The sequence below is a fragment of the Nyctereutes procyonoides genome, unplaced genomic scaffold, assembly GCF_905146905.1.
Source record: "Nyctereutes procyonoides isolate TBG_1078 unplaced genomic scaffold, NYPRO_anot_genome, whole genome shotgun sequence".
Lineage (NCBI taxonomy): Eukaryota > Metazoa > Chordata > Mammalia > Carnivora > Canidae > Nyctereutes > Nyctereutes procyonoides.
In genome coordinates this window covers 11,453,956-11,479,169 of record NW_026575141.1, presented here as the reverse complement: position 1 = coordinate 11,479,169, position 25,214 = coordinate 11,453,956, and the positions used below count along the sequence as shown (strand labels likewise).

Sequence of the window (25,214 nt, the reverse complement as noted above, 5' to 3'; positions counted from 1 at the left end):
TGAATGTATCCTAAAGGTCTAACAATAATTGAGTAGATACATTATATAAATAATTAAATTCTATTCATTTAGGGAAATTATGCTGTAGTAGGATAGTTAATGACATGCAAAAATGTCCATTATACAGTATTAAGGGAAATAAGTATTACATGTATATTATGATTCCATCTTAATTAAAAAATATATCTATGCATAAAAAGGCTGGAAAGCTACTCATCAAAATGTTAATGCTTCTAGAAGCTGCTTCTTAAAGGTAAGATTATGAGTGACTTAAACTTTCTTTTATCTACCTGTCTTCATTTTCTAATTTTTCTATAATTAATATGTATTACCTTACCAATAAATTAAAAGTAGTAATTTTGTTAGGGACAGACTTTTACAGTTTCCTAAAATTAGAAACTGAATAGGGCTTTTTATTTTTTAAGATTTTATTTACTTATTCATGAGAGACACAGAGAGAGAGGCAGAGACACAGGCAGAGGGAGAAGCAGGCTCCATGCAGGGAGTCCGATGTGGGACTCGATCCCAGGACCCCGTGATCACGCCCTGAGCTGAAGGCCAGATGCCTAACTGCTGAGCCACCCAGGTGCCCCTGAATAGGGCTTTTTAAAAATGTATCGAACATAAGCATATCTCATGGAAGCCACCATGTGTTTAAACTACTGGTTCTTTATGACAATCAGGATAGTTTAAATCCTTCTAAAAAGAAGACCACCTCTGTGGTTAGTAACGCAAACTTGTTTATGACTAGGTTCACCTGGTATTTCCCTTCTAATTTTAGTGTTCTTTTCATAAGATAGTAGAAATTCCTCAGCATATAAAGGAAAGGAAGCTTTTTTTGCATGTTTGGATTAGTGAATCAAAGAAAGAGGAAGTTGCATAAAAATTTAGACAAAAGGTGGTTAAGTAGGTTGGAGAAAGAGCATGTATTATCAGATCCATTCCGAGGGGACCAGTTGAAAAGGTTCCATTACTGTAAAGTGTTGTAATAATTACTACAGCCTCTTATGTAAGTATGAAAGAAAAATTAGTATTTATATTTATCTTTGTATCTTAATTTAGGTCACTTCCTAAATCCCTAAAAATAGCCTTTCTACTTACATGTTAATGGCCAAACACCTAATGTCCCGCTGTCATCTTGCTCTTTAATTCCAGACCTGTGGCATATTCTACACAAACTAGCTCTAAAACTATGGACAAGTTATTTAGCCTCTCTGCATTTTAGTTTCCTCATGTATAAAATTAGAATAGTGGTGCCTATGTCACTGGCTTCTGAGGATTAAATGGGTTAATAGAAGGAAAGCACTTTGAACAATGCCTGAGATACAAGTAAATATTCAATAAGTATTATCACTATTCTTTTTACTAGTATTATTTTTGAACTATATATCTTCATAAAATGTAAATATAAAATCCAATATATCCCAAACAGTATAATTTTTTACCTGTTCAAAAATTCTTGCTGTATTCCTTTTTCAGATCTAATATACTAGAATTATCCCTTTTCCCAAGTGATCCACTTACTCAAGTTAGAAATCTTGGTACCATAATACTGTGTTACTACTTCTTCCTCACCACCTAAAGTATCTTAACACTGTCAAACAGTGACTTCTCTTACTAGATGGCGATTATTTTGGGGACAAGGACTAAACTCTTTTTCAGAATTTCATGAAGTACCTACACTCCTGACAGCTATGTATCCTTGGCAGTTAGGAAAATTTCTTTTCTACATTAGGTCCTCAATAAATCCATCTTCAGTATGTGTGCATGTGTGTATGTGTACGTGTATTACTCTTTGTTTCCCTTACAACTCTGGCCTGATATTAAACAATAACAGTTTTAAAGCATATAAAGATGATCATTCTATTCAGGAAACCAATTACGCAAGGAGACCTTCAAAAAATCTATAGATTTCATCTGATTCATTTTCAATGCTGATGAGATTGTAGGAGATTCTTAACTCTCATACAATTCTGGTAGTAGGATAAATTGGTACAACTCTTTTATAAAGATACACTTTAAGGGCCATAAGATTTCTCATTATATTTGCCTGAGTAATTGTAAATTCACAGTAGAAACAAAAAGAAAATTGATTTGTACAAAATGTTCATTATTTTTTCCTTTATAGTGGAAGGAAAATAGAGAATCTGAATGATGGATTTCAGTTTTGAACTGTCAATGTACTATTATAGAGCTATTAAAGTTATCATTATAATGACTAAAGCAATAGAAATACATGCTATTCTCAAAAAAACTATATTTATGCTGGAATTGCAATTATGTAAAAAGTGTATTTACATAAACACTAAAAATGCAAATGGAGTCTATAATTTTGAACTATTTCTGATACTTAAATAAAAGCAATTTTAATCAGATGAATATATTACACGAGATATTCAACTATAAATTAAGATTTTAATAATATGTTTAAGATGTCAACTACCTTTGGGTAAACTTCAAATATGGTGTGTAGTCTATTACAGCAGGAAAGTTTCCATCCAATCCCTCTCCCTTGAGGCAAAAGCTAAGACAAGAGACAATAAATATGTCACATAATACATAAACCTTTAAATTGATGTTAAATGTTTTAAATAATCTTTGTTAGAGACATCTGTTTTATCAAATTGCAGGTAAATTTTTTTATTTATAATTTAAGTGTTACTTTTTAATGTTACTTGTTACAAATAAACGCCTTAATAAAGATACTCTATATTCACTATTGATGACAAAGGATTGCACAAGTTAATACACTCTAATATGAATATACTATGCAAAAGAAAAACTGAGAAATCTGTTCAAACATTATTGGACACTACCTTGGTCTTCACTGGATTTAAGATGTTACTGGTGGATTTTCAAATGAATACTTGTTCATTCTTACATACAAATTCTTACCTGATATTGACTATCTCCTTAAAAATTGACTAAAAGAATAAATAAAAATAAAAATTCTGACTAATTAGAAAATGAAAGTTTTCTAAACTATATGAATAGATGAAAAGGTTTGGGTCTTAGGACTATAGAGAATGCTAAAAAACAAACAAACAAAAAAAAACAAAAAAAAACAAAACCCTTTCACTCTTTAGTCCATCCTTTTTGAGATCTTGGCAACAGGAAAATTTAGGTTGAGATTTGCCTAAAGTCATACTGGGAGTCTTATAAAGCCAGTAAAGCAACTCTAGATCACCTGGTCTCCCAATCCAGTAGTCTTTGCTTTGAATGATGGTATATCCAATTGGATAACAAAAAAAAAAAAAGTGTTTAGTTTTATGATTACCATTATTAAAAGAAAAAAGTACATCTTCTAGGAACATAAACAATAACATTTACAAGATGTATGTGGATCTTTTTTTTTTTAAAAAAATTCATCCGTGAACTCCCACCTTCTAGTTTCTTTGGTAAGTTTGCCTGTTGAAATACCATTCTAATGTGTTAGTGTCAAGGGTATGTATGTACTTTTTCATACTTGAATAAGGAGTCATCAAAAGTATCAATACTTTGTAGGAGCTTTGCTTCATTTACAGAACTATTACTAATGTAGCTTTAAGACACTTGCTTTCAGCCATTTATATAGTATCAATGGGTTACAACAAGCCAACAGTTCATGCATTTATCCCAGGTTTTCTTTCTTTCTTCCTTCATCTTTTTTTTTTAATCAAAAAACAGAATTGTGAAGGATTCAGACAGGGCCAGCAGCATGACAGGTGAAAAAAGTAAAACATTCAGAAGGATTAAAAAAACAAGATCCATATTAGATCTATCATATTCATATTCTAAACAATTAAGCTAATAACTGAATACTATTTTATTAAATTTTAAATAGAGGAAAATTACACTGACAAAATGAAAATATTTTGAAAAGGAAGTGATTAAAAAAAGGTAACCTCAGTGGAAATGAGCAGTATTATTATTATCATCATTATTATTGTTTTGCAATATTATTTTTTGATTCAAGATCTAACAGATTTTCATTTAAGTTTTATACTTTGTTGAAACTCTTGTAATTTTAAGTGATATTTTCCAAAAAATTATAATATTTCCATCATTCTTATGTTTGAGTTCTTGTTAAAAACAAACCTTTTACTTTTAGTATAACTTGGATCAATTAAAGAAATGTAAAAAGATACTCCCATAAATCTGTGAAAAACTTACATTTATATTTTTGGCACTTATGATCTTAGTCTGAAATGATCTTATTGATAGTAAAGGTAAATATTAATAATATTTTTGATGTTCTAGATACATAATAGAAGCCCAAGACACCCAATATATCATGCCAGGATCTTTTTAATTTCAATACATGAGATAATGAAAATCTTTCTGGCTTTGAATCTTTTAGTGCATCTTCTTTCATTTTAAAGCAGTTGCTGAAAAATACTAAGAGATAAGATCCAAAAACTTCCTTCAGTGCTAGCAGGGTATATAATTTTTCTACTGCGTTAATGCAGTCTAGGATTTTTTGCCCAACCTAGAAAGCAAACAGGACAGTTAATTCCTTAACTCTCAGTCTCTTTGCCCAATCTAGAAAGCAACATGATAGTTAATTCCTTAACTCTGAGAGTAAATTCTTAACTTCTGAGAGTAAACCCAGTCAGAGAACTGATGTCACAGGATAGGGAACAACATGAACCAAATATAAAATCCAGCTGTATGCTTTACTTATTAGCAAAACAAAACAAAAAAAAACCCTAAGTAGAAACCATTATGAGGTCAAATAACTTAAAAACTGAACACATTTAGATTAAGTACCTGAAATCGATAGCATTGAGTCCAAGCAGCATGCCAGCGAGCATATTTGCTTCCTCACCCAAGACAATTGCTCCATCTTCATAAAATCGTCTAAAAAATGAAATGGGTAAATATATAAATATTAAAAGCAGACTGAAGTTTCATCTATAGAAATCAGAGACCAAACTAAAGTAGAAAGAACTAAATTTTAATTAATTTATCAAAATAAAAACTACATGGATCATCCAATTCTTGTAGATACTTAGGAAAACAATGCCAGCAGTAACAAAAAATATCATTGTTTCCACTTCTCTTAAAAAGAATCCCTGACTCTTCCAAATGGGTCAAGTTTGTCTACTATTTTTCCCTAATAGTGAAGCATTTCGAATGTAATTTGAAAAGTGGCAAATTCACATTTATACTGGTCTATTTGTGAAACTATATAGACTACTGTTGTATACACAGAACAAACACAATGTTTTTCTTTAATTCCAAGGGTTATTAACTAAATGAAGAAGTACAAAGATGTGATCATTAGTAATTCATACTAATCTTTAACAACAAAATAATGGGCTAGCAGGGTATCTGTGTATGAAAGAGAAAGTGTTCATATCTGACAAAATATGAATATGAACCTTTCTGTGTTAATTCCTATAAAGCTTTCTGTTTTGGTTAATGTTAGTTGTTAAAATACTAAAATTTTATTTTAATATATTTAAAATAAATATTTTGAGAAAATATCATGATATGAGCCTAAGGTATTTTTCTACAAAAGAATGTAAGATCATTGTATTTACTTAAAAAAAATAATACTATGCAATAGCTAGTTTATGTTCAGTAAGCAGGGATCATTTGCTATATCTATTTATATTAGATATAGACCGTGGATGCCAACTTGTAAGAACCCCACTAACTAAAAGGAAAACATTTTAGTAAATGAAATTTGTCTTACTCTTTTTGGTAAAAAAGATTTTAATATGCTCATAATCCCAATGTCAATTTTGCACAGTTTGTTTAAAAATACTTTTACAAACATATCATTTGATACTTGCTTAAAAAGCCCATGAAGCAAAGGTGGAAAGAACTATCATTAGTTTCAAATTTACCATTGGAAAAAGTTAAGAATTAGGTTAATACAATTTGCCCAAGCTCATGCAGATAAACTGCTCAAGGAAGAAACCTAATTCTTACTTTAAGTTCTATATGTTTCTATTAAACCATACCATTTCCTGTAACACAAAAATATTTAAAGAGAATTTAACCTATGTTATTGGGAATTTTTAAAAAAGATTTTTACTTATTTATTTGAGAGAGAGAGAATGTGTGTGCAAGAGAGAGCATGAGCAGAGCATTGGAGCAGAGGGAGAAGCAGACTCCTCGCTGACCAGGGGAGCCCAACACGGGACTTGATCCCAGGACTCCGGATCATAACCTGAGCCAAAGACAGGAGCTCAACTGACTGATTATTGAGTCAGTTCCTAGGTGGAACCTAGGCGCCCAGGAATATTAAATGAATAAAAAGTACAAAGGAAAATAAGAGGCCACTATTTTACTCTCTGTCAGATGTAAGGCTACAAATAAATATGACAGGAAGACTAGCTGGGAAGAAATGTTTTTTGTCTCCTTGGAAATACAGGAATTTCTTTTATAGATCTACACACAAAAAAAAAAAGAAAAACTAAAAACTTTAACCTAACAAAGATTAATAAATGGAAGAAATTCCTATATATTTAACTAAGATATTCCACAAAAAGATAAAGATATTTAAATAAATCTATATACCTAAGATTTTTGTCACTGTCCCTATAGCTAAATTGGCTCTTAACAGAATTATTTTGACTCCTAGAAGAACTATGATTACAATGGCTCTAGACCCCCAAATTCCATGGGACACATGCCTGAGACAGAATTCTGGTTTTTGATACTAGGAATTACCCACTATTCCTGGCATTCCCCTATATAAGAAAAGGTCTACTTTTTTTTTTCTCCATATTGAGTCCACCATGTTTAAAAGTACATTCTAAGAGTAAGATCAAAACTATTTCTGCTTGCTTCCTAATGTCAACATTGTATTATGAACTGTTGGAAAATACCAAGCACACACACAAATCTAACTAGTTTTAGTGAAACACTTTTTGTGAAATATTTGCTACATGTGAAATACTTTTACTCATATAAAACCATACCTGAAGTGTAATGTTGCACAGATCTCATTTAATATAACAGTCTTTACTGCAATAGAGGGTGTGGGAGAACAAATGGAACACGAAGTACTAAAGAGCTGTCCAGAGGCACCTGGGTGGTTCAATCCATTAAGTGTCTGACTCTCGATTTCAGCCCAGGTCATGATCTCCAGTTGTGAGATGAGCCCAACATGGGGCTCCATGCTGCTGGGGTGGGTGTGGAGCCTGCTTGGGATTTCTCTCTCCCTTTCCCTCTGTCCCACCGTCCCCCCACCAATGTGCATGATCTCTCTTTCTCTCTCTCCTTAAAAAAAAAAAAAAAAAAGTTGTCCATTGTAGGCTGAGCATCTTGTTAGTACAGTCTAACAGTCTAAAAAAACATTTTTAATAAAATACACTTCTAAGTTTGAGATAACATTTTAAAAGTAAATTAATTCAGTATTCAAAAGAATAATGAAGTGTACTGAACTGAAAAAGATATTTTTATCATTTAGTCAAAGACGTCCTTTACATGTATTAACAGAATAGAAGCTGTTAGGAAAATTAATTTTTATTCTCTTAATCAAATAAACACCCCAATAATTTTGACTGAAAGTTTGATTCTTGTCATCAACACTTCCAAAGACTTCAAAAAACTGTAAACTTTAAACTTCTTAGTTTTTATCTCATAGAAAACCTGGAGCATTAATAAAGCTTGCTTATATAACCAAAGTTATGTAACAAATGAGCCAAAGATAAACCCTAAGATGACTAAATTCAATAACAAGGTATACACTAAAAAAAAAAAAATTCTCTTTCTCTAGTTGAAAATATTTTTTTGTTCTAAAGCATCTAACCAAAAGAGTAAACTGAATTGCCAAAACACATTATATATGCTGAAAGTGAAAGGTAAAAAAGATATGTAAAACTTCCATGTAAAGCTTTATATGTTAGATTGTATCTCTATAAGGAAGTTTTTCATTTGAGAAGCAAATGAAAATTGTGAGCAACTTCTGATATTACTGTGATCTGGAAGAAAAACTCCACCTTTTATTAGGTATATTCTTGCCATTTGTCTGTTGACTAGAAAAATATTAAAAACCAGGAAAACAAAATAACACCTAATAATAACAGTACTTTTCCTCTCATCATATATAATTTAACTCTAATTGAAACATATCTCTATACTGCTATCTTTAGTATTCATTCTGTAAGACTATTCGAAGGCCTTTCAGGTACTTCAATAACAAATACCCTTTGGATGGCATCCATGGTGAACCACCAGTATAGATCATATAAGCACTGTACAATATCATGCTTCAAATTTTCCCCTTTGAGAGTCAGAAGTTACTCTACATACTGAACATGGAATATTATGAGAAATATTATCTTATAAACCAAAGAAATTTCATTATCACATTCTTGTTCTCTTGCCCAATTTAGTCTCTATATATGAAATTATAGAAGAGTCTCCCTCATGACATGAAAAATAGATTTTAGCCTTATAAATGTTTTATTTCATTCAATGTCCAACTGAATCAGAATGAAAACTGATGAAAAGTAAATCTCCAAAGATATTGCTAAGAATGTCAGATTCATTAATGATTTTATCAACAAATATATAATAAATTCCTATTAAGAGGCAAGAACTGTGCTAAGTACTAAAGTTAAATGGTGAACCACCTAAGCATGGTCCCTCTCCATGGAGCTTTGCATCTTTGGGGGGACAGGCAACAAACAGAAGAGAAAGGTCATTAGAGCTGATGATAAGTAGTATAAAGCAAATAAACAGGTTATTGAGGCAGAGGAAAACCGAAGGAGAACTCAACTCTGAAGAAAATCACTTAAGCGTTTAGGCCTTAAACCCGCAGAAGTCTGATCACAGAGGGCTCTATAGGCCATATAACATTAATAATAAATGTAAATATTTACAAGTGCCAAGAACAGTTACGAATGCTTTATATGAATTATCTTCTTTACCAGCACATATGCCAGAGAGGGACGAAGCATTTGTCTAAGATTCTACAGCTAGAAAGTGGTTTAACCAGGATTTGACTCTAGGAAATGTATTTGAAGAGAAAACATTTTAATGCTTTAAGTGGGAACCAACACAATCTTTTTTAACCTTTAAGAAGATTGGCTGGAAGAAAGGGGAGGAAATGGAAACCCACTTGGGACACCAACAGGGGAGTGTAGAAAGAGATAAATGAGGTACTATTGCTCTTGCAATCATGGACATTAAGGTCAAGAGATAGATCAAGATAGATTTTGGAAAGAGGACTGGCAAGATTTGCTAATTAGGCATGATTATAGAGAATGAAGAAGAAAGAGAAATAAAATATGACTTTTAGGTTCTGACTTGATCAAACATGTACCTAGGCTGTGAAACCATTTGTTAAGAAAGAGGTAAAGAGAGTTAGAGGAGGGCAGCCTGGGTGGCTCGGCGGTTTAGTGCCGCCTTCAGCCCAGGGCGTGATCCTGGAGTCCTGGGATCGAGTCCACATGGGGCTCCCTGCATGGAGCCTGCTTCTCCCTCTGCCTGTCTCTGCCTCTCTCTCTCTCTCACTCTGTATCTCTCATGAATAAATAAAATCTTAAAAAAAAATAAAGTACAATTGCTTGACGCTAGTATCATTTAAAAAAAAAAAAGAGGGTTAGAGGAGAGAAAAAAAATCAAGATATCTGAACTATCAAGCAGGGATTTAAAAGTGGTGTCATGATCATACAGGTAGTATTTAAAGCCATTCTAAAAATTCGAATGAAGATAGAATGGAAAATGAATAGAGATTAAGATCACATAATGCACGGCTGAGCCAGAAGAATACTGACCTTTCAAAGTTGTAAAGAGCAAAAGAATTCAAAAGGAAAGACAGAGACCAAGTCAGAAGAGCAATGACAGAAAAAGAAAGAAAAGCCAAGGAAGGTTATATAGGTTAAAGACAGAGGTTTTTCAAGAAAGAGGAAGTATTTAACTGTTTTAGCTGGGCAATGGTATAAACTATGGACAAGAGAAATTATCCATTTGGTAGCCTGTATATTGTTGGTATCCTTTTAAAAATTATTCTTGGTGGAATGATGAGAGACAGAACCTGGAAAAGAGTGGATACAAGAGAGACTCTGAAATGATGACAGTAGGTATAAACATTTCTTCAGAAGTGAGGTGATGAAGCAGGACACGGAAATGAGCAAAAGGAAATACAGGTTCAATGGAGAAGTTTTCTTCTTTTCAAAGTAGGAGATACTAGCTTATGTTTCTACAGGGGTGGGAATGATCCAACAGTAGGAAAGAGATTCAGAATGAGAAAAAAAGAAAGGTGAAACGAATAGAAGAGGTGAATGGGGAGAGGATCCAAAAGAAGGTGGCCCCAAACAGGAGGAGAGACATTACAACACAACAAAAAGGAACAAAGAGAATAGGCTTACGGTGTGACTGCGGCTAGGAATAAGAGATTCATTTATGGTAAGTTTAATATTCTAATGAAAGAAGGTCTGACATCATTATGCTAATGAAAATACCTCGTTCTTCCTAAATGGCAATTTTTACAGGGCACTCAGAATGCTTATTACTCTCAGGTCACATGGTCTTTATGTATGACCAAGATTATTCTTACCTTTACAACAGAATAACATCAAATATATCCTTGAAGTTTTTCTTACTTGTTTCCAGGAATTACTGCTTCCATGGCTCTTGGACAGCAAAAAAGTCTTCAAAGTTTATCCATGTTGTAGCCCATATCAGTACTTCATTTTTTTTTTTAAATACAAAGTTTATTTAGACAAGATGCTTGATGAAGGGAACACTACCTAGGATTCATCTCTTCAAGACTAATGTATTCCTACTAAACACAGAATACCCTTCATTTAGTATCTACATACAAAAGTGTTACAAAACTGTCCTTGATTTTACAATAATAAATGAAAAATGTTAAAATTCTCCAAACAAGGTATGCCAGAATTTTCATGATGTTGTTTTTCTTAAGCAGTGAAAGCAAAATAATTAACTGAAATATAAAGAGCTGAATGAGCATGAGCATGGAGAATGAGCATATTTTCACAGAATCATGATTTTTCTCCATCTCATCTAGATTTGATATCAATCAAAATATAACACTGGACATTTAGTATTAAAAAAGCACAACATGCTTGTGCAGATGTGCCACTTATTTAATGTACAGTAAAGGAATGGGAAAGGGGGAAATGAAAAAAACAGAACTATCACGTTGTAGTCAGGATGTGGTAGAACCAATTGTGTTTTCATTTTTTTTAAACAGAGAATGCGTCTTGGTCTATAGTAAGGGTTCTGGAATAAAGTAGCAGGTTCCTTCTTTAGTAGACACCTGTCTGCTGCTAGAACACATCAATTTTACCTTTGTCTTCTATTTCTGATTGTGTGGGTATGTCAGTTTCACTGACTGGCCGCCTTTCAAACAGGAATCTGATCTGCCTCATAGAGAAACTGTCTTTCATGGTAGGCTTTCCTGAGTTTGCTTAATGTTGTATGCCTCTTAAGCTTCCACTGCACTATACAGAACCTTCCTGGCCCACCACCTTCAAATTAATATGATTATTTTTCTCAGTCTTGATTCCTTCCTTGGGCTTTTCATCCACCATGGAGAACTTCGGAGTCTCCTCAGCTGCCAATTCACAAAGGAGGTACCATCCACACCGAATGAGCACGCAAGCAAGCATCAGTAGTGGCAGAAGACGCACATCATTTCTCTGAATGGCTGAATATTATCTCACTGTATGGAAAACACATTATTCATTCATTCATTCATTCATTCATCAGTTCATTGGACATTTGGGTTGTTTCCACTTTTTGGCTATTATGAGTAATGTTACTATGAACATTTGTAGAGATACTTTTCATGAACATATTTTCAATTCTCCTGGAAATATATAGGGAGTCACATGCTAGTTTATATTGTAAATCTTTTGAAGAATTGCCAGACTGTTTTTCAAAGGGGCTGCATCATTTTGCTTTTCTACTATCAATGTATGAGGGTTTCAATTTTTCCAGATCCTTATCAATACTTGTTATTATGTATACTTTTGATTTTAGCCATCCTAGTATGTGTGCGGTAGTATCTCATTGTGGTTTTGATTTGCAATTCCCTGATGGTTAATTATACTGAGCATCTTCTAAGGATTATTGGTCATTTGTATATCTTCTTTGGAAAAATGTCTATTCAAATTCTTTGCCCATTTTAAAATGTTTTATTTTCAATTACTAACTTTTAAGTATTCTTTATACATATTCTAGATAGAAGTTCCTTATCAGACACAGGCATAGCAAAAGTTTTTTCCCATTCTTTGGGTCATCTTTTCACTTTCTTGATAGTATTCTTAAAGGCATGAATTTTTAAGTGTGATTATGCCTATTTATCTATTTTTTTCTTTTGTGGCTTATATATTTGGTATTACATCCAGGAAACAATTATTAATCCAAGGTCATGAAGATTTACATTTGTATTTTCTTCTAAGAGTTTTCCATGTAAGTTTTATCCATTTTCAGTAATTTTTGTATATGCTATGAGGCAGTAGTATACAAGCAATTTTTACTAATATTTTTCATCTTAATAATGTAAAACCTTTAAACAGATTAAGATTCCAAAAGTCCTCCTTAGCTCTTGAAAGATATGTTAATTGTTCACTATTCTATCTACTCTTCTATGAGAAAAGTATTTATCAGTTCCTTTTTCACTTTGTGACAGCTCAGTAATTTTTGAACTTTTATACTTTACTCCTTGCTTCTCTTAGTCCTACTACAATATCAAGAAAATTAATATTTTTTCTGAGAAAAAACTTTTGTCGTTATAAATTAAGTACTGTGGTACAACCGTAAAGTAATAAACAGGTGTCCGTAAAACTAATTTTATCTCTTCTTTATCTTTTCCATACATGCTACTTCAAATTATCAGAATGTTTTCATTCTTGTTTGAAGTGTCACATTTGTGTTTCTTAAGATTGACTTTTCTAAATTATTTTTCGTCTGTGGGTGGGGAAAAATAAAACTTGGAGTAAATTAATTCAGTTTCTACTTTACCTACCTCTCTATTTCTCAGTCTTCCCAGCAAACTACCAAAACAATTCCCCACTTTTTTTTTTTATTTTTAGCTTGGGTTCTAATTTCAATTCTGCCAACCTCCCAACTCTGGCTATTTCACAGTAATATTTCAATCCCTAAGCCATGAAACTCTGCAAGGGTTGTTTTCAATTGCTCACTAAGATATCTTCTACCTCAGGGGGAAAAAAAAAAATCACTTGAATTCTCTAACACTATGGAGCCATGTGACATACAACTACCAGAGGATTTGTATTTCTCATTCCTATACTTCCTCCATCCAATCTTATCCTTAGATTTTCACTGATTAGTATTCTCAAGCTTGCCTGTCTTAGCTTATGTAGCTCCTCCTTCTGTACTGGGATAAACACTTGTATAATACCATTTAAAGGACGTCATTACTCTTTATCTTTGAAGAGAAAAACAAGAAGAAATCACTTGATTCAAATACTCCCAAGATTCCTAAAGGATCAGAGATCATTTCTCATTGCTCTACAAGAACTTAGATCAGACAGCATCTAGACAAAAGGTAAGATATAACTATTCTTTCCAAGAGTTTGCTTATATTTTACAAACCTAACCTTCCAAGTAATAGATATGCTTTGGCTAGAGTTTCACAATCAAATCATTTATAATTAAGAAGTTTCTTTGGTTTGAGTTCAGTAAAAAAACAAAAACAAAACAAAACAAAAAAAATAGTGTAGTTTTTTTTTTTTGAAAGACAACTTTGCAACTGTGTTTTTTATTTAATGAGAATTCCAAAATAATTCCCTACTTCCTTTCCAGGAACTGGAGCCATTATATTGACATTTAAATACTATGTGTGTGCATATAGATAAAGATTACATATTTGCATGTATGTGTGCAGATTTACTGAGCCATGTTTCTGTTTGAATAATATATGCTTATACATTGTTACAAGAATATTTTTATTTCGTGGATTTTTTAGAGCCGAATCATTTCCTTTTATCAAAAAGGACAACTAAAACCTCAGAACAAGGCAAAAAGCATTTCCCTTTAAATATTTGAACTCATTCTAAAAATAATCTATTCAAGAATTATTTCTACTCCACCCAATTGTCTAAGAAACAAAGGTAACTTAGATTATTAATGCTTTAATTTCTACTCAGAAGACTGTCATAACCTTAATGCAACTTTGTTATTGCATAGGAGATGATTATTGTGTAGACTTGGATTTGATTTCATTAATTTAGGATTTTTTAGGTTTGATCTATGAGATTCTGATACTACTTTTACTTTCAAAGCTTTAGTAACCTTAATATTTAGTATCTTTCACAATTAAACTTATTTACCAGTAATAATAAAAGAAACAAACTTTTCATTTCATGAAGTTCATCTCAAACACCTAAGAGTTAATCATCATTTCACTGCCTATCTTTAGAAATACCCCTAAAGAATCATATTGCTATCAAATAATTCAATAAATACATACCAAATAATTATGTGGTGTGGTAACAGCATTAATGATATGGCAGTAATCATTTTGTACTATATAAGCATATCAAATCAACATGTACATCTTAAACTTACAGAGTATGTCAATTACATCTAAGTAAAGTGGGGAAAAAGCAAACAAATAAACAAAATAAGAATGTACCATAATAAATGCCCAGATATTCTCCAAATCTAAAATGCCAAATATTGTATCAGGACATGGAAATTAAGATTCCAGATATATGATTTCTTTATATACGTGCCTAATTTCCTCTATCAAAACTTGTTTAAAAAAACTTGTTAAAAAAAAACTTGCTTATAGCTGTCACTGTCTTCTTCTCTTTCAGAAATATGATCTATGAGGTAGAAATAAGTATGGTAATTTAGAAGTGTCTAAGGCAGTGTGGTCCAATAGAATGTTCTGCATCTGTGCTATCCAATTCGATAGCCATTAGCCACACATGCCTACTGAACATCTGGAATGTGATATGGAAACAGAGCAAGTGATTTGCGAATTTTACCTACTCTTAATTAATATTAATTTACATAGTGGTGTGTGGCTAGTGGCCACTGTATTAAACAGTACATGTTTAAGTTATTCAAATTATTGAATATTTTCATTTACAAATACTTTTGAAATGGAGAAAAGTGATTTCTTAAATAGAATAGTGGTTTCTATAAATACAGAGATTAGTAGACCAGAATTTTATAGGAATGCCTGTTGTCCTAATATGAATATTTTTTCTACCATTGTAAAAAATATAATAAAGTCCTGTTTTTCACATGGCACGACATGTCATCTCTTAAGTGTATACAACCAAAGAAAAACAACACTGGTACAGCCTGCCGTAAAAAGACAATTGAGCGATCATTAGGTATATATACAAATTAAAACAAAGAAATAAAGTGTGGAAAGAGAAAGAACACCTTAGGAATTTCATGGTTAGATTTTTCTTCAAATTCATGGTCAGGGAAAATTCTATGGAGAGAATGAAACTTCAAGTATAAAAGTGTGAGAAACAGAAATGATTCAGAGAAAAGATATTCTAGGTATAATGTGAAGCCTGATACACCAAAGTAGATGTATGTTTAGCTGACAAATGTCATTTTTCTGAGAAGACAGTGGATTTACCTGAGCAGTACAAAAAAGAGGAAATAAAATAGCTGAGGACTTAAGAAAGGAATGAATTTTCATTCTATTTTTATGTCTAATATTTTAAATATATATCTGAAAATCAAAAGGACTTTTAAACCTGGTTGTTTTGAAGTCTCTCAGAGCTGTAGAGATGTATTCAGATAAATGCTTTTCCATGAGTGCTACTCTGATCCAGGCTCTACCCTAAAAGGAAGAAGAAACAAATGTGAAAAAAAATTACAAGTTAAAAAAAATACGCTGCCCATTGTGTCATCAAAAATATAAGCATTTTAATATGTAAAAAACAATTCAGTCAAAATATATGTTTGATAAAGCTAAAAGATACTTAAGTAGATAAGAACAGGTAAAAAGTTTGCTTACATATAGTATACATTTGTTTCTCTAGAGATATAGGGTACAGTGTATCATACTAAATTTCTATCCTCTAAAGGGACATAACTATTAATAATGAGTCAGGGACTTCTTTTCATAACTCTACCTCAATGCCCAAATCAACATGCTAATTAAAATTGAGTCCCCTTATAAAACGTGAACAGAGTCATTCTCTTCGAAAAAAATAAGCTGTCACACCACTTGCTTTAGAATATTTCCCACATACACTTTTAGAGGGAGGTTTTAGATAACTAATAATGAACCAAATTTCATTATTTATCATGCATCCAAATCATGAATTACTGAGTTTACACCTAGGACATTCTAAAAACTATTACTGAATCTTTAACCCAGAAACTCATATTCTAGCAGAATTCTAGCAGAAACTCACAGAAGCAGACAATTCTGACTAAATGTGAATAATTTAGTTTTACTTTTGAAAGGGGTAATATCATTCAATAGTTGAGACTAGTCAGTTGATTTTTTTTAAATAAATCATCTTTAGCAGAAACTCACAGAAGCAGACAATTCTGACTAAATGTGAATAATTTAGTTTTACTTTTGAAAGGGGTAATATCATTCAATAGTTGAGACTAGTCAGTTGATTTTTTTTTAAATAATCCAAAGCATTTCTCCTGGACTCTTTGTGTAGAATAAAAGAATATAAGAGGACATATTTGCAATAAGAATTTTTAAATTTTTTTTAATTTTTATTTATTTATGATAGTCAGAGAGAGAGAGAGAGAGAGAGAGAGAGAGAGAGGCAGAGACACAGGCAGAGGGAGAAGCAGGCTCCATGCACCGGGAGCCCAACGTGGGATTCGATCCCGGGTCTCCAGGATCGCGCCCTGGGCCAAAGGCAGGCGCCAAACTGCTGCGCCACCCAGGGATCCCAGCAATAAGAATTTTTAAAGGACATATTTGCAATGAGAATTTTTAAATTTGATTACTTTCATTTTCACTCAGCCCTCCTTCAAATCTCCAGAAAATCCATTAAGATTAATGAGATAGAAAGTCAAAACACTGCAATGGCAATTGAGAACAAAGGTGACACTAATCAATGCATATGATGGTTGACTACCCACATGGAAGAAAAAAGCATTCTTTAGAAATATCTACAACTCTACTGAATTCACCAAACTTCTGGACAGGAAGGATCAAGAAGCAATCTAGACAGTGGTAAAACCTGACCAACTAGAAGCAGCAGTATTTTTAGGAAATAAAGAATGATATGGGTGTGATTAGCACAGGCAATTTGCCCCTCAGCTCAAAACCTCCTTTAGCTTGCATGGTGCTCAGTCCACTGCTTCTGCAGAGTAAGCCTTGGGGAACTGAAAATTAACTGTGGCTCATGGGACAGATGAAGGAAGAGGTAAACCATTGGTCAGGGTCAGCAATCCCAAATTTCTCTCTTGAAATTTCCTTTGAAAGACATGGAGGCTGGTAATGGTGGCGTAAATCAAAAGGCTAAGATTTCACCAGAGCAGAAGCTGGGAGAGTTGCTCTCCAGAGAAAGTCAGACACAGGAGACTGTGCTATTGCTAGATAAGAAACGTGAGGAAAGTCCTGCTTCCTGATTTATTAATTTCAATCCATGCAAAACTGGGCTGCACCTAATTTCCTGTCCTTAGATGTTTGTGGAATTCTCTATTATATTGTGATAATACACTGTGCTAATTTTAACAGTTTCTTTTCCTTCAACAAAAGAATTTTTACTAGAATAGACGATAAACAGACTCATAAAGGTTGTGGGGCCATAAAATAGGGGTCAAAAAACCAGATTTAGGATTTTAGACTTTATCAGTTGAGTAATGACAAACCACATAGAGTTGTTTTTTTCTTTTTTTTTTTTCTCTAGAGACACAAATACTCATTTCTTTGTTACTGGAAGTTTTTGAAAAGTAAATAAATAAACAGCAGCCACCACTTCTTAAGACTGTAATTAATATATGCTAGGCTCTGTTTTAAGATACATTAAGAAATTCAGATACATTAAGATATCTAATCTTCCTCAGGGCACCTGGGAGGTCAGTCACTTAAGCTTCCGTCAGACTCTGGATTTTTGGCTCAGGTCAGGATCTCAGTGGAGCTCCACACTCATCAGGGATTCTGTCTAAGATTCTCCCTCTCCCTCTCCTTCTCCTCTCCGCCGGTTTGTGTTCTGTCTCTATAATAAATAAATCTTAAAAAAATATATATATATATTTAATTTTCCCAAGAATTGTATGAGTTAGGTTATAATACTATCCTCTCTTTTTTCTAAGAGGAAATAAAAAATAGACAAATTAAGAAGATAGGAAACATCTCAACACCAAACGAACCAACTTAATTGAATTAAAACCTATATACCCTATCTTCCCTCCAGTTTCAAGGGATAAGCTGTAATCGTTTAAGGAAATAAAAAGACAAATTACAGAGTTATCAAAGATATCTGCATTATATGCATCTGACAAAAGACTCATTTATAAAATACAAATAATTCTTACAAATCCATAATGACTCAATTAAAAATGGGGCCTGCAAGGGGAAGGCTTGAACTATAGATTCAATTTCTTTAGTGAACATCAGAATATTCACATGTTTTCTTCATTTTTATATTAGTCATAAATTTTTTCAAAGAATTTGTCCATTTCATTTAAAGTTTGTAATTTATATGTATGAATTTATTCATAATATCCTTGTAGGATTTTTAATGCCTGCGGGGTCTATGGGGTCTCTTCTTTATTCCTAATAGGCCTCTTCTTTATTCCTAATACTGGTAAATTTATAATCTCTCTTTTTCTCTTTATGAATAGTCTTGCTAGAAGTTTATCAATTGTATTAATCTTTTTAAAACCACCAAGTTTAGGTTGTTTTTTTTTAAGATTTTATTTATTTATTCATGAGAATACACAGAGAGGAGAGAGAGAGAGAGAGAGAGAGAGAGAGAGAGAGGCAGAGACACAGGCAGAGGAAGAAGCAGGCTCCATGCAGGGAGCCCGACGTGGGACTCGATCCTGGGACCCCAGGATCACCCCCTGGGCTGAAGGCAGGCGCTAAACTGCTCAGCCACCCAAGCTGCCCGCAAGTTTTAGTTTTATTGATTTTCTTCTAGTGTACATTTTTTTCATTTAATTCAATGTTTGCTCTTCATTCTTTCCTTCTTTTTGAATATATTACTTTTTAAAAACAGTTTCTTCAGGTGAAAACTCTGATCACAGATTTTTAGCCTTTAGTCTTTGTTTATATATACCTAAGAGCCTATTTAAGCCTTTTTTCCTCTAAGCACCAGTTTTTACATTTTTATTATCAATACTTTCCATATATTTTTCAATTGTAATTTCTTCTTTCAGTTGACTCACCTAAGCATTTTCTAGGTATCTTTTGTTATTAATTATAGCTTAATTCTACTGTTATTCCAGAATATACTTTAGATGATTTCAATCTGAAATGCACATGGAAATGAATTGTAACTCAGCCAAAGATAAATTTTTGTTTAAGTTCTATGTTTGGTATGAATGAATATTTTGTGGTTTTCTATTTACACTTTATTATATACTCCAGTTTTCTGCTACTACTAGTCTTTATATTTTCTATTACAATTACTTCGAAGTTCATTATCTGCATCTCCCATAGGTCTGTTTCAATTGTCTTTTTTATATTTCTTAGTTTTGGTCATTAGATCTTGTTTCCTGGTATACTGGTTTTTGATTGAATATTGGACATTGTATATAAAAGTTTGTAGCTGTACTAATGCTACTACTTTTCCTTAGATATATTTTCTTCAAGGAAGCAAGTAGTGTAGTTGAAAATCACTTTGCACTATTCAAGGACACCACTTTTAGGTCTTTTTTGGGCTGGTCTTCATCTGAATTTCCCTTATTCCCAAGGTAGAGCCTTTCTGGGGTCTCAAATAAAAGCCTAGAATATTTTACAGGGCCCCTCCAACTTATTTGACCTGGAACTCTAAACTTTGTTTCTCCAGAACAAGACTGTGAAATCCTAATCAGCTTTTCTAGCCTCCTACCTGCTGCTTTTGGCTAAGTTTATGAGACTTTTGCTCTGTGCTTAAGGTGGCTAATAACTGGCAAATAGCTCACAAGAAGACTGCATATATGACTTCAGACACATATGTCTACAGACCCTTGATATATTAAGTCCTGGTTTCACTGGCAGTTCCCAGCTCCCATTTCTGTTTCTCTAGCCCAGGGGAACTAAAAGAACCCTTAAGAATTCTCTGATTAGCCTCTATATGAACTATGTGAACAGATAAATGCCCTTAGGCCAAAAGCCAAGATGAACGTAATGCTCACCTCATATACCATTGTTCTATCCAGTATTGTGGCCACTCTAGTCCTCACAACTTGGTTGTTCTCTTAGGTCTTAAACTTGTTGCTTTGCGTACTTTATCCAGTCTTTATAGTTGTTCTTGGCAGAAGAGTTGCTCTGACATAAGCTATGCTGTCATCACTAGAAGCAGAAACTGATTCATTTCTCACCTCCAGGATCATATCTTTTTTTTTTTTTTTTACTCCAAACTCTTCTAACATGACTTTCCCTCCATATGCATTCTCCATAGTCTACTCAGTTCTAGTATTTGATAACTCCAGTGTATCTGTGATTAATATCCCCTCTGCCCCTGCCTCAGCCTCTTTCCATAGAAAATTTGGCTAACTTGCCTCTACGAAGAGCAGGGACAAGGTCAGCTTCTGAACAAAGGAAAAAGTAAAAAGTAAACAAGAGCATTAGTCTTAAAAAGACAAGGAGGGATTAGGGATTTCTGTCCTAAGAATGTGTTAAGGACTACATTCATAGTTCTGACATAGTATAGGTGCTCAATAAAAATTTATCTGATGGAAGGATGCATGAATATATGAATGGCTGATGTGACCAGCATATTCAGAAATTGGTCTAATATGTCAAACTCAGTAACAGAAGGAATGTACAGGGTAAGCAACCACAAACTAGGAAAGCCTAACTCACCCACAAACAAGTACTGTTCTTAAAAACAAAGAAAAAGAAAAACACATATGCGGGAAGGCAAGAAGAACTCAAGAACAGAACAGAGCTCATATTCTGGAGGGAAAAACCAACAATAAAAAAAGGAAGAAAAGGATTGCTTGAGCTTGAAATCAGTTGGAATACCAAGAAAATTCAAATGAAATATCTGTAAGGTAAATAACAGTAGTAACTAAGGATCCAATTAGGGGAGTTTCTGTCAGAAATCATATATTATACTTATAAGTAATCAGCCGAATAGCAGATGGGAAAAGTGGGTGTGTTCAGAAGGGAGTGAAATCATTGCCTGCTGAGATGAAGTTAGTTTTCTGAGTCCTAATTTAATCTGAAACTTAAAATAGAAATCCCCTGGGGCACCTGGGTGGTTCAGTCAGTTAACCATCTGCTTTCAGCTCAGGTCATGATCTCAGGGTCCTGGGAGTGGGCCCCACATAAAGCTCTGTACTCAGTGAGAAGTCTACTTCTCCTTATCCCTCTGCTCCTCCTCCTGCTCATACCCCTCCTCTCTCTTTCTCTAATAAACAAATAAAATAATAAAATAAAATAGAAATATCATATGCAGAAATCCCATTCCCAGAATCTCTGCATATTATAGCAAGGCTAGCTGCCAACATATCTGAGATGGAAAGATTACAGACATGATCTTCAATTCAAATATTCTATTCCATTGTTAGGCTTTGTTTAAGCCCTGGAGAAGAGGCTCAGCTGGTCATGGACTGAGCAAAGAAAGGGACTATCAGCATTTCACAGATCTCAGCTTAGAGTGACTAAGTATCAGCTCTCCCATGGTGGTAAGTTTCTACCATATGAATCTAAGATGTGCAGTAGTTCTAGGACACAGACAATCCTGATTCAATTAATGAAACTAAATTTAAATAATGTTTCTATATTGAATTAGTCATTGTTCTGTAAAGTATCTTGTCTTTCACTGCTTAAAATGTCATCCACACAGCCCTAAAGGTATAACCAAAGGTATTCTGCTTTTTACGTAGAATTCAAAAATGAAGATCTGTTTGGTTTCAAAGTGAACTGAGTTGCACAGTTTAGAAGGTAAATTTGGTGCTGTGGTTCTGGTATGTTTTCGTAAGTGTCAAGGCTGGTAGTCACTCTAGAAGGCATCTCAAAGGCTCAATAAACCAGCCATCTGAGGTATTTGCTTAATCCTTCAATCTTGACAGTTGGCAGGTGTGATTTACTGAGTAGATTAAGTACTTTGCTCTGCCCACTGCAATGAATAAAGACAGAAGTAATCTTTGCTTGCAGACTTCCCAGCATAACCAGGCAAATCATAGATCTCTCTTTTCCCACAAATGGATTTGTTTGAGGCCTGAGCAAAACAAAGATATAAATGTAGGATTTGGAACATGATTGTTCTTTGGTGTTTTGCTACTCAACAATGGTTTTGTACAGAATAAATATTAACTCTCTCTGCTGGGCAGCATCTTGCTACACAGGGCTTAGTCACAAGAGTCTTATTAAGAGAGGTGGTCAGCTGGGGTTTGTATTTCTGCACTCCACCCAGGTCCAAATGCTACATTTCTGATGTTTGTTAACTTCTCAATTACCTTTTGTATTTTGGTATAATCTAGTTCTATAAATATATTCTCTGCTATATTGAAGGGGCTTAGAATACACTTGTCATGTTAATTGTTCCTTCTTTTAATTTGAAAATAAATAAAGTTTATGTGCCACCTGGGATAGTTTCTATTTTTATAGACTTGATTCATTCAAATTATAGCCTGCCTTTTAATCTTAACCCACAGAAACCAAGATATTCTTAAACCACAAGGAAAACATGAAAAGAAAAATGATACAAACCCAGCAAAGATGCAAAGGGGAATTCAGATTGTACATTTTTAAGCCTGTAGTCTATCAATTAGAAAATAAATGCATAAAGTCAAAAGTTTGAGAAAACAGAGGTCAAAGGATATGAAGCCAATATTATGGCTAAGATGTTTTCTATAAGAAAAAATATTTTTAAAAATCTAGCTATGATTGACTTAAAGACGAAGGCATTATTTGGCTTGAAAAATGTGTGAGGCAGAGAGGAAAACTGATTCAGTCTAAAAAAGGGTAGGAGGTCCTGAATCAGAAAGTTAACTCTTGCTCATACAGCCCCCTGGTTGGACTGGGAGGAGGCAGTGAAGGAGGGAGCAGCAGTTTTAGAAAGTGAACTCTACACCTTTAGTCTTCACAAATCATAGCTATAAACTTTACCCAAAAATACACTTCCATATTACAAATTTAAAAATGTTTATGTTTCCAATTATTTCACTAAATTTAAATATTATAAATCTTATTTTTTATAAATTTATTTTTTATTGGTGTTCAATTTGCCAACATATAGAATAACACCCAGTGCTCATCCCAAGTGCCCCCCTCAATGCCCGTCACCCAGTCACCCCCACCCCTCGCCCACCTCCCCTTCCACCACCCCTAGTTCGTTTCCCAGAGTTAGGAGTCTCTCATGTTCTGTCTCCCTTTCTGGTATTTCCCACTCATTTTTTTTTCCTCCTTTCTATAAATCTTTTTTTTTTCCTTTCTATAAATCTTATTTAAAAAAATCTTATTCAGGTTTTGTTTACAAAATATTTAATCTCAATATATCACGGTCAATACCAATCATTTTCCAGAAGAAAAAACATCCTAAATAAAAATAGATGCAGGAACAATAAACTCAGAAACTATACATTTGAAAGATGATCGTTATATTTTCATTTATTATAGACATGTAATTTGTAAGTATGTAACTATGAAATAATGAAATGAATTATGTTGATCTTAAAAACTGTACCTATTTTCAATCTTTACTTTCTACTTAGGTTTCATTCTGTAATTCTTAAGTGCCAAAAATAGTAAGGAAACCTAGTATGACAATGCAATAATAAAATAAAACTCCTACACCAAAGCTGATACAGCTTATATGAGGTCAGACTTTTTATAGTCTTAAAAACTATTGATGACTTCAAAGTGCTTTTATATGGGTTATAGCTATTGATATTTACTGTATTACAAGTCAAAACTAGAAACTTCTAAAATATTAGGTGATTAAAAAAAATAAACATGTTAACATAAATAACATACTTTATGAAAAATAACTCTTTTCCTAAACAAAAATATTAATGACAGAAGTGGTTCTGTTTTACATTTTTTTCAAATTATTTTAATGTATGGCTTAATAACAGAACTAGATATCTGCTGCTGCATTTAATGTTATAATGTGTTGTTTTGGTTGAAGCATATGAAGGCTATCTAGCCTCACACAAATAGCTGCACAAGGGAATCTGTGATAGCCTTTTCAGATAATTGTGTATATTCTCCTTTCATTCTACATTAAAACTCAGTAACTGATATTTTCTTAAAGGCTAATTGCAACACAGAAAATATAACCATATCAATGAACTTTTTGTACTTCATTAAATCCATTAGTTTAAACAGATCTCTTACCCACGCAAGATTTTATGATTCCATGCATTGATCATTTGGTAATTATGAGTTTTGCAGGTTTACCAAATGCGAACACATTTCATTCAATAATTTAAAAATACATTTGCTAATATCAACATCACTATTATCAGAAAAGTCTTTAAGTACAGGGAAACTATTAGGCTTAAGATGGTGAATATAAGTTTTCTGAGATTCTAATTTTTAGGAAAGTTTTAATTTTACCATTGGCAACAAACCCTGTCACAGCTGTCTCCCTTCAATTAACAGGCTTACTTTGTTCATTTTTATTCAAGAAAACCCTAACAAATGCCTAAGTCTAAAAAAAATAGTTTTTTATGCTTTTTAGGTAAAAATAGTATTACGCAAGTGTCTAATTCAGCTCACAATTCAAACAACTGCATGAGCAGTTCTCCTTGAGACAACCATCATATTTCAGTATGCTGCAAATGCTTTATGCATACTTTCCATTTTATTACTCAGGATATTAAAAAAGATAGGCACACCAAGGCTGAGATTTAATAAACTAAATCTGCACCATCATGGACGTCTTGAAGAGGCACTGGTTTTTCTCCTCTCCTTTCCTTTCCTTTCCTTTTCTTTTCTTTTTTCTGTCTTTCTTTCTTTCTTTCTTTCTTTTTTTGACTTAGTACAATGGGAAAAATTCAGTGATTACTAGTAGTTTGATGCCATTGCCTTACTTCATGCTTAGGAACCAGCAATTTTGTCATCATTTTTTTCTGTATAAGTACTCCAAGTGTCAAGACAGTGCAGAAGGCAAATAACATCTTGTTACTACAGGAAAATACTTTTGACATTATGAACCCCCAGGATT

At 33.1% G+C, this 25,214-nt stretch overlaps 1 protein-coding gene and 1 pseudogene across 5 annotated transcripts in view; both read right to left on the bottom strand.

Moving 5' to 3' along the window:
- Positions 1-25,214, bottom strand: part of RUNDC3B (RUN domain containing 3B) — a 145,413-nt gene that overhangs the window by 62,592 nt on the left and 57,607 nt on the right. For all 5 annotated transcript variants that reach the window (XR_008662074.1, XM_055307285.1, XM_055307284.1 and 2 more), the window contains exons 4-6: positions 15,663-15,748; positions 4,750-4,839; positions 2,444-2,524 (exon numbers count right to left, since the gene is read on the bottom strand). Coding sequence is in view for 4 of the 5 variants with exons in the window: in XM_055307285.1 (XP_055163260.1) it covers positions 2,444-2,524; positions 4,750-4,839; positions 15,663-15,748 (257 nt within the window). In the remaining variant the exon portion in view is untranslated. The remainder of the gene's footprint in view (positions 1-2,443; positions 2,525-4,749; positions 4,840-15,662; positions 15,749-25,214) is intronic.
- Positions 11,217-11,578, bottom strand: LOC129498090 (small ubiquitin-related modifier 2-like; annotated as a pseudogene).